The sequence below is a fragment of the Catharus ustulatus genome, chromosome 2 (assembly GCF_009819885.2).
Source record: "Catharus ustulatus isolate bCatUst1 chromosome 2, bCatUst1.pri.v2, whole genome shotgun sequence".
In the NCBI taxonomy this organism is placed as follows: Eukaryota; Metazoa; Chordata; class Aves; order Passeriformes; family Turdidae; genus Catharus; species Catharus ustulatus.
Window position 1 is genome coordinate 20105006 of NC_046222.1, and position 10371 is coordinate 20115376.

Below are 10371 nucleotides of genomic sequence, written 5' to 3' on the forward strand. Positions count from 1 at the left end.
TTCTCTGCATGCAAAAAAACCCCAATATTACTCTCAAAAGAGCCTACAGCTTCAAGTTAATCCCAGCTAACCTTTGCCTTGATAATATTGTTCAGATCAGTCAGTTCTCGCAAGCATCAGAAATTAAACACCAGCAGACACCTGGGAGTGAAAAAATCCAGCTTGTTGGGCACCCAGTCCTGAGGAGACTGAGGCCATCCTGATGGATTTGCTCCCATGATGCACAGAGAAGGAACACTTGCACTGGGTGAGGCGAGATCACTGCTCACCTTCAGCTGAGATTTACAAGTTTCTGCAGTCTCTCACAAGGTCTAGGATTATTTATTGACCATGGAAGTAAGAAGATAAATGCAACTTTTGCTCTCTCAGTTGCATGGAAGGTACTTCATAGCATATCTGCCCTTCTGCCTAGCAATATCCTAAATAAGTTTGAAGTACAAGGAAATTCTGGGTATGAACAGCTACTTGAGACAAAGATGTGGAAGAAAGTGGTGGTAGGTTAACTAAAACAAGGAACAGATCTCCAAGTAATTCTCTCATTTCAAGTTCTGTTTTGCTTTGTTCCTGAACAAGTGACTGATATAGCATGAACCAGCTACTGAGGAACACGAGAAAATAGCTCTTCACTATGGATTACCACTATCTTAAGGGGATTTATTTAGACAAACGTAACCACATGTGATGAAAATAAGTGAAAAGTTTGTCTTGCCTAGTTCAAGTAATGCCCAAATTGGTTTTGGAGGTCCTGAAAGTCAGTTCTGAAAGTGTGTTTTTTCTTAAATAAACCAAATATTTCTGCTATGGAAGAAAAATAATGTATACATTTTTATGTTAAGTTTATAACAAGGCTTTTAAAAGAAAACAGTTACAGGTATTCAACTGCATCAGACTTCAAAAGAAAAAAGATTACACATACAATACAAAAATACAAAAAATATTTTTAGAACTTACAAACTCAAAAGTCTAAGTGGTCAGAGCTTTCCTAAAATAATAATAATAATAATAAAAAAATACATTTCAAGATGCACTTTCCTTTCTGCACTTGCAAATTCAACTTTAGCAAGAAGACAGTTTGAGAGACAGGATGAAAGCAATTAATGTATTGAATGCTACAACCATTTCCCAGCTGAAATTAATTTAGTGGTTGACACTATCAGGTATTTGAATTTTAAAAGAACCTTGTGTTTGTTTGGGATAGGGAGGTGGTGGTGTTGCTGTTGATTATGTTCTATTTAGCCATTTCTGTAAGTAAAATGATTTACAAATACACGATCTAAATTAGACTGAAATTTAGGCTGTTATTACTAGCACTGAAATCCTTCAGCACTCTCCTGCAGTACGGAAACTAAGAAATAAACTGACCAGATTCATGTCACTGCTGAAAATCACTGCAAAAGGAAGACAGGCAGGAAAAGGTCAAGTTTTATTTCTGAAGTCGACACTTGTTAGGACTGCAGATACAGCATTCTTTGACCTGATAGTGTCCACTGAGGTCACAGGCATCAAGGCATTTTGTCTTAAATGTCAAGACAGGGAAAGTGCATCTTAGATTTTTCATACTTAAGCAGTGAGTTACCGATTTTTGGTGTGGCTTTTATTCCTTCTAGGCATAGTAAAGAAAAATATTTCAACCAAAGGTGAAGCTTAATGTACATTAGCTTGTATTTTTTGGTGGTGGCTTTTGTGTACCACTAGGAAATGCTAACAAGCACTACTCAAGGCTAATGATTTAAAAGGAGCACATTGAAAATACTGATTTACCTTTGTAGTGAATATTCTTTACAGACTGTATCTAATATACAGACAAGGCCCATTTCCTTAGGACAGAACAGGCCACTGAAGGTTACACATCCTACATGAAGTTTTAAACAAAATCAGCTAAGTTACCAGAGCCACTCAGAGCAACATAATTCCTAGTTTGCAGAGACTTAACAAAAGGTGACTGCAGGGAGAGAAAAAAAAAAAATCAGGCTCTTGTAATTTCCTGTGTAAGATTATATTCAAATTAATAGTCCAGTAACACTTCTAGTACAAGACAGTGCTCACTCTCTTTAGCAGAATTCCTAGGAGTCAACTGTCTCTCCTGTTATGAAGAGGGAGCCAGAAGTGAGAATGCAAGAGTATTCAATTTGAACCTGATTAAAGAGACAGTAACCTTTTTCATCCACCTTATTTAATCACTGACAAAAAAAATTATCTTAAAAATGTACCACTCCAATTCCTTTATTATCTGTAACCTTTTGAAACTAATCACATGAACTACAAAATTAGCAAATGCCTTGAAATCTGTATACAAAACATAAATTACCTCTAATTTCAAACTCATTTATTAGTGTACCACTCAAAGTCTTAAAAAAGTGGCTCCAAAGATAGTCTCATACCATTCTTAAAAAAGGAAACTGTTCCTTTAATGTTACACCCTCCCCTCCCCCCAAAACACCCAAACTTGTAATCCACATCATTTAGTTATTTTCTTGGTCATGGACATTTCCAAGGTGAGATTTTATATTTCGTTCCCATAGCTTCTGGTTGTCAGAAAATCCATGCTTTCCTTTATTGAATGAATTTGGTCCTGCTGAGGTTGGTGTATCCCTGTCAAAAGTAAAACAAGAGCCATTGAGAAAGCCAGCTCAATTACCGTAGACTGTGTCATGTGACACTGAAAATGCCAATTTCAAGCCCAGTCTGCCCTAGAAACTACCACACATTTCCTTCTGTTACATCAGGAGCCCTCACTATTGAACTGTAAGGAACTGTAAGCTGGCCACAGAACTGATGTGTACATAGTGTGTCAAAACAGAGCAATGAGATGGGGCAGGAGAGTGGAAGTAACTGCTGCCAGCTACAAAGATTAAGAAACTGAAGATCCAAATTTGCTACTGGAGAAAAAAGAAAAACCACCAGAGAACTTCCAGAGTGACTGACTTTAAAAGCAGTCTATCATGGTAAACACCTCTGAAATACAAATTCTCAAAATTCAGCCCTAATTTAAGTGAGGCCTCCTCTGAAGAGATCCCTACATATTTTAGGACTGCTCCCCTACTGTCTCAAATCTGTAGCAAGCAGAAGAATTACATGATTTATTGCAAAGTAAACAAGCAATTATTTGTCTTTCTGAGAATGATTCTTATCTTCTCCTTGCACATGACTTTAAAAACGTGGCCAGGCTACCTACTTCAAGGCAAGTTATAAAAAGGAGAACCAGAAAAATACAAAGTAGAGACAAGCAGGAATTCCTACCTATCATATTTACAAGAAAAAAAACACAGCTTCTGTTTAATAAAGACTCAATTTCTTCCTCAAAAAGGTAAAAAAGGTTCAAAGTTCAAATGCAAATGTACTACTTTTAACCTGATGACACATCAGAAAATCTTGTTTCTGGAGAAATGCTTCTTTAACCTATTCTACCTCCTTGTATTCTCAAAGCATCCTCAAGATGTGCCCAGAGCTGGGGAGGTATTTCACACACACCGTTCTCCAAAGCACAGTTCAAAGCTGCCCTACCTTCCAATGTTCTTCATGCGCATCTTGGCCTCGGGGGGCATTTCCTCTGGCTCACTCTGCAGGGACAAAGGAGGTCAGAGCTGCGTTTGATCTCTTCACATGCCTGACAAGACAAAGGCTGCACTACAGCCCTACAGGACAGCAAAGTGACTTTGGACACAATGGAGGTCTTACACAGTTATAGAACAAAATACAAATTCCTGTGTTCACCTCTATGAAAGAAGGCGCAATAATATGACAACAAAATATTTAGCAAACCAGAAGCACAACTTTCCTTTGCCTCTAATTAAGTCTAGAGAAAGCAAATATTAATTCAAATGATGTTGTGCATCTTACTGTCAGGGAGAAGTTATCAACATTTTAATGATTTCTTGAACCGACACAGAGCTATTGTACACTCTTAATCAGTATCTAAAGAGATGCTTCTAGGTTCAAAATTCCTGATATTTATGTTAAGAACCATAAATAACCCACTCTCTCTGCCTACCACACCAATGCTATTTACTGGCTTATTACTCACATCTTCATCTTCGTTGAAAGCTGCAGCTACAGAAAGGGTTTTTGGAGCCAGGGTTGGAAGAGGCTCTTTAGGCTTCTGGAAAAGACAAAATGCACAAGTAACATAAGCCTACAAACTCAGTATTTTGGTAAAATTAAGTCAAACATCTTCACTGAAACGGGTAACAGGGGGAAAAGTTTTTGGCTGAATCCAGCACATAAAGGATTCTATAATGACAAAGGAAAATGGTTGCTCATTTTTGTGTGATCACTCTGAGAAGCAAGCTGAGCCCTCTCATATTACAACTCCCCACATGCAGGTCTTAACTTTCTAGCACACTGCAGGGGTACTCAGACACTGGTGTATGACATGAACAATTAAAACAGAACCTGAATAACTTGTGGCATTCAAAATGTTACTGTGTCACTCTTTCCATTATTCTTTTGGGATATTCTTATCCATCAACGTCAGAAAAAAATGAATATGTTTATTTTCTTCTATTTTAACAACATGACAGTTTTCTGGCTTAAAACAATTCAATGCTTTTAAACTACTATCAGTATCTATCACACAGTCCAATTAACATAAAGTTCCTTTAAAGAGTATTTCTTTTATTTCCAACTTTTTATTCCTCTATTTAAAGTGTAGTCAAACTCACAACTGTTACATGTGATACAACAGTGGTACCAGAAGCTACTTCAACACCACTGAGAAAAAACCAAGTTACTAGTAACAGATTGCTACCACAGTACTAAATCAATCCTCGACATTGCTTTCTTCATTTTGCCTTTACTGACAATTCTTTTATACATACTCCTAGAAGTTGGTACTGCAGCAGAGCCCTTACACAACTGCCTACAGCTGTTCTTTACTGATACTGCACAACATATAAATACACACCATTTTTAAAGCATCTGCGCCCAAGGAATGGGTCATGTACTATGGGAGTAAAAATGACTGAAAAGAAACGGTAAATTTCAGCACTGTCCCATCTGGTGCACTGTCAGTCACCCACTAAATTCAGTAAACCAGAAATCCTGAGGAAAATTTATTGCCACTTTGGACATCAGAAACCGAAGCATGCTAGAAGCCTTGTCTATTTTTCCAAAGTCTGAGCTGACCTGACTGCATTTATGCCCTAGACTGCTGCCATCACACATCTCCCTTCCATCTCAAAATAACAGCGCGCCCTTTCAATCCTTTGCAGGTCTCTCAAATGCTGACATTGCTGGGTGCTAGGTTCAAGGTTTTCACAATTAGAGTTTGAATTTGGTGCAGATAACTACTCATAAACAGTAGGTGGGAAATGTAAATGAACACAGGCAAGCCCCTGGCTCGTCCTTGGCCAAGCCAGAGGAGTACTCTGGAAGTACATAGAGTCATCAAATTCCCATCTGAGCAAGCACAAGGATACCTTGTGCTGGACAATCAAAGGGGTCAGAATTCTTAGAAACCAATGTAACAAAGCCCCATCTCTTGCATTTAACACAAATAAATCATACTGACCTTGCAAAGAACAGGCAAAGTCATGGAAATGCGCTACAATTCCCCATGCTAAAATAAGAACTTTGGAGTGGCAGACGACCTTTAAGCCACCTAGATGCTTTCTTCCAGCTCCAAGCATCCTATGCAATGAAGCTCCCAGCACTCATTTCAAAAGTAGCCTGAACAGCTTAACAAGCCTGCCCATTTCCCTCAGGAAATTACTGCAGACTTGTAAAATCTCATTACAAAATTATTCTATATGTTCAAAGATGTACAGTTCATTTCAATCAAGCCTTATGATTCCTGAGACTACTGACCTGTTATTAACCACCTTGAAGTACTTACACATGCACAGCTAGCTGGCCCTGCAATGCCTGCTTAAACTTTACCCATGGGAATTACTTTACTCATGGGAATTCAAGGTTTCCATCTGCAAGGAAGCCTCCCCAAAGTACTTCCCCTCTCCCTCAGTTTCCCTAAAATTAAAAGCCCTCGGTAAACTTACATTTGCTCCCAGTTTGATGGATATTGCAGATGCCTTCTTTGTTGTCTGACTGCCTATGGAAAATCCAAACTTGGACATTTTGGCAGGAGCAGGCTTTGTGGTGAAGTCTTCAGCTTCTTCATTAGCTGCCCGTTTCTCTGCGCTGCGACTCGAACTTTCTCCTCCATTACTGGAAGAAACAGTCTTAGTTTTCACAGGTTTTTCTGCCTCTTCTTCAGGTCCTGGTGAAGTCGAAACAACTTACCAAGATGAGCTACTTTTACTGAGCAGATTGAAGGGAGCAGCAACCTCAAAAAGCATTATACTTTGGGTGCAATGGGTAAGATGTTTTTAGTGACACCAGTTTCCACCAATGTATATTTAGTGGACAGCAAAACACAAAGAGGAGAAGAAACTGCAAGCACTCCACTACTTGTAAAGAACTTCTTGTATGAGCCAGGAAAACAATCTTGAAGCACCATCTCTTTATTTAGTATGGAAGTCAAAGTTCATGTAGTAAATTAAATGTAGATGACTAAATCTCTTAAAGTTTTTAAGTTGCCACAGATAAGCTTTCATAATTGGAATCCCAAATCTAGAGTAGATAATCTAAGTTAAAATTAATTCTACTAAATTTCTACAAAACCATGTCCATGGCAGTCTCTAGGCTTGTCTGGCACAACTCTAAAATCATGGGAGTGACTACAGTGAGGTTGGCTGTCTCAATCATGTTTCAAGTCACTGCTTGTCCGCATCTCATCTGTAATAAATCTGCCATGCTCTGCTTGAGGAAGGAATCAGCACTAAAAAAACATATATATAGATTTCATCTTTTCTGGTTTTGTATAGGCATGGAAAACACAGCAGTTGAACAGTGATTGACAGAGAAAAAACATTCAAGTAACACTTCCATTCCTATGAAATCAGCTTCTTCAGCTACACCAAGAGACAAAAGTGTCCTTGGAAAACTCATACTGAACAGAGCAAATGCTTCAGCAAAAAGACACTTTCCTGCCGCTGCAATAAGCAAACCACTGCAGTAGCAGAAGCGGGGAAAAAACCAACACACATTAAGGAATGGACAGGGAAGTGCTCACAGTAGCAGTTTAAAACAACTGGAGCTAGTACAAGTTCCTCATCACATCAAATGGAGAACAGCACCTTCCATGCACAGCAAATTCTGATAAAGCTCTTTGCACTGCTAATGCAAAAAGCTGCTATGTAAGGTGAAGCAGTGGGAGAGAAGAAAGTCTGAATTGGGGGTCAACAGATTGTAGCTCTGAGAGGGAAAAAAATTTAAAAAAGCAAACAACATCAGGAAAGAAATAAACTAGGGACTCAATCTATATATACATATTTGTCTGCTATTTCCCAAATCATAAGCAGCAGAAAATACCACTTCTACCCACTCTTCAAAGTATCAAGATAATAAGTGATTGAAACCAAAATGGATTTATCATTCACCTTCAGAAATATGGCAGAACACAAAAAAATTGTAACTGCAATCAGTTTCACTGTATTAAAAAATGGTACTAGAAATTTGATCCAGAAAATATAGCTATAAAAATGAAAAACAAAGGAGGAAAGAGAAACAAACAAAATTTAAACAAACGACCTTGGGTACTGGTAGCTGTCTTAGCACAGTTTACCATCAGCAGTCTGCAGAGACTATGAGAGCATCCTTACAGCTAGTCCCTGAAATCACATTAAACAGAATGCTCCAAGTCCAGCCTCAGTATACTAGAGACTGTGAGTCAAGGGTAGGTAGAAGACTCACTGGCCTTAAAGATGCTGGACCCATAGGGCTAAGTCTTATTTTTCATAACATACAAAATCCATAGCAGCCCAAAATTCAGGGCACAGGGAACCACTCCAGGTTCCTAGACTAGTGCTAGCTTGAAGGTTGAAATACTGCTAAGCACAAGGTGAAGCCTAATACAATCTACCCACATCTGTTTTCTCACCAAATCCTAAAGAGCATCTTTCTCAGAATTAGCTTCTATCAGCTCTGCATTCTGAGCGTTATTTCTATGGGGCTTTGCAAAGGATGAACTCCAGACTGCTGAAAGAAACACTCCTGCTGGATGAGAGAGCTGTAAGGGGTACAAGACAATTGGGGAAGGTGGGGAGGGAGCCCTTGTGCTGCTTGATTTCTGCAGGAAACAAAAATGCAGATACATTAACCATTAAACAGGTCTCTACCATCTTCCATGCCAGTCCATATATATATTCCAAGATATCAAGGCTGCTTTATTTTTTCCTGGAGGTCATACTTCACCTACAGAAAGTAGCAGTACTATTTCAAACTAGACTGGCTAGTGCCCTTTCCATGGATTCCAGACATAAAAAGTTGTCCTACTTCACAGCTAAGTTTTACTCATACGTATCAACAAACCACACGAGTGGACACTTTCCACTGTCCAGGTGGTTGAAGAGACAAGAGTGATAGTGGCAGCTGCACAGCATTTCAGGATCTGTTGTCCCTGGAAGTGTGACCACTGGGGCATGTGGGAACAAACCAGTCACAACTAAGTTAATTTTAAGCCCCACTATCTTGGCAAAAGCTAAAGACTACAAATTGCTTTCAAAAATCCTCAGGGAGCAATTATTCTTCCTTAGGGCAAAGGTAGCCCAACTCATTCAGATCGTGTTTCAGCACACAAAACAGTATGAATTACTGATGTACTGATGCTGTCCAGTTACTTTATTACAAATAGAAACAAACACCCAATACTACCACCAAAAAGCCACCAAAGCCCAACAGAGAACCAAGAGTCAAGGAGCTATCTGAAATCAATACTGTTCAAATGTCAGCGATTATCAGAAATCACATTCACAGTTGAGACTATCCTGATTGGTTTACAAGCCTGATTTAATTTTTCACCAGATCTAAGAAGTGCTCTCTCCCTACAGATATACTGAAACCAAAAAATACTCCACCAAAACCCAACTAAACCAAACAAAAAAAAAAAAAGAATGACACCAAGAAAGAAAAGCTTTATCGTTGCAAAGCCAATGACCTCTCAACTTTAAGTTAAGGGAAGGAAGAAGAAAGAAACATACAATTAAAATTTCTGAACCAAATAAACCAAATAGTGCAGAAGTGACAGGAATGTCCAGTCATAATACAAATATTATACAATCAAACAACAAACTTACAGATTGTTACCAAGCAAAAAAACAAAAAAACAAAAACCCCCAAAAAACCCCAAACGCTTAAAACAGCAATTAAATAATATTTACTGTACCCATTTATAAAAAAGGTACCATAACTGTTGAAAGTTAATTTTAAGGTTCTGTCTCCATCCTTGCAGACAGAAACAGTCGCATTTCTCTCAGAACACGGCGTAAGCACCCCATGTATTTTTACGGGAGAGAAATAGCGCATCTGCATGGCCAATGAGAAGCTGGTGTATTTTTACAAAAGCGCCTGTGAAGCTGAGCACAGCAGGTCCGACTCGGCCTCTCCTCCAGCGCAGCCCCCTCAGGCCCAGGCCACCCACTCTCCCCGCAGGGCCGGGCACGGCACGACCCGACCCGGCCCGGGCAACTCACCGCCGGGTGAGGCACACCTGGACCCCCCTAACCCCGCTGGACCAGCCCGGACCCCGTTCCCACCCCACAGCTCCGCGGCGAGAGGCGCTACATGTTCACCTCCTGCGGGCGGCGGCCGCTTCGCCTTCTCCCCCTCAGCTCTGCCGTCCGCCATTTTCCCCCGCCTCCTCACGCGCCGCGCACGCGCGCCGCTCGGGCCCGCCCCCGCCAGGCCCCGCTCGCGACCAGGTCGGCCCCGCCCCTGCGGCGCGCGGGGATGGCGCGGCGGGAGCGGCGCGGCGCGAGCTGCGGGGACGGCGGGAACGCGCCGGAGTCGCGGCACGTGTGGGCATGGCTTCCATTCCCTCCTCCGGGGAAAGCGGGGCAATTCAGTCACCCCCCGGCAGTGCCGGCATCGCACCCTGAGATTCTGCGTCACGGGGGTGCGAAGGAATGACGTCCGCTGCTGCGCCCTTCTCACTCGTGGTTTAGCCATGACCGTCCATGATTCACAAATATCATTACTTCATTGCCTCCTCGGTGAGTGTAAATACCTCGAGGGTGGAAGTGGTACGCCAAGAAGGATCCAGGCTCTTCTCGGCCAAGCAATAAGACAAGAGGCAATGGGCAGAAACTGATGCACAGGAAGTTCCACCTGAACATGAGGAAGAACTTCCTTACTGTGCAAGTCTCCGAGCACTGGAACAGGTTGTCCAGAGAGGTTGTGATGTCTCCACCACTGGCGATATTCCAGACCTGTTTGGACACAACCCTGTGCCACGTACTCGGGGATGACCCTGCTTGATTTGGGAGGTTGGATCACATGATCCATTGTGGCCCTTTCCAACCTACCCAGCCTGTGATT

General features: G+C 41.1%; 1 protein-coding gene across 1 annotated transcript; it reads right to left on the minus strand.

Annotated features, from left to right (window-relative positions):
• Window positions 1–633: 633 nt before the first annotated feature.
• LOC116993199 (PEST proteolytic signal containing nuclear protein) lies at window positions 634–9723 on the minus strand. Its single transcript, XM_033053587.1, has 5 exons — window positions 9627–9723; window positions 5994–6214; window positions 4025–4099; window positions 3505–3560; window positions 634–2592 (listed from the first exon to the last, which is right to left on the minus strand). Exons 1-5 carry the CDS (start codon window positions 9679–9681, stop codon window positions 2463–2465), a joined length of 537 nt encoding a protein of 178 aa, XP_032909478.1. The 5' UTR covers window positions 9682–9723; the 3' UTR covers window positions 634–2462.
• Between the last annotated feature and the right edge of the window lie 648 nt (window positions 9724–10371).

Coding starts and splice junctions, on each gene's coding strand:
- LOC116993199 (XM_033053587.1), bottom strand. CDS start 9,681: ATGGCGGACGGCAGAGCTGAGGGGGAGAAGGCGAAGCGGCCGCCGCCC. Junction 6,215..9,626: donor GCGGCCGCCGCCCGCAGGAG/GTGAACATGTAG, acceptor CGACTTCACCAG/GACCTGAAGAAGAGGCAGAA. Junction 2,593..3,504: donor CGCATGAAGAACATTGGAAG/GTAGGGCAGCTT, acceptor TACTTTTGACAG/GGATACACCAACCTCAGCAG.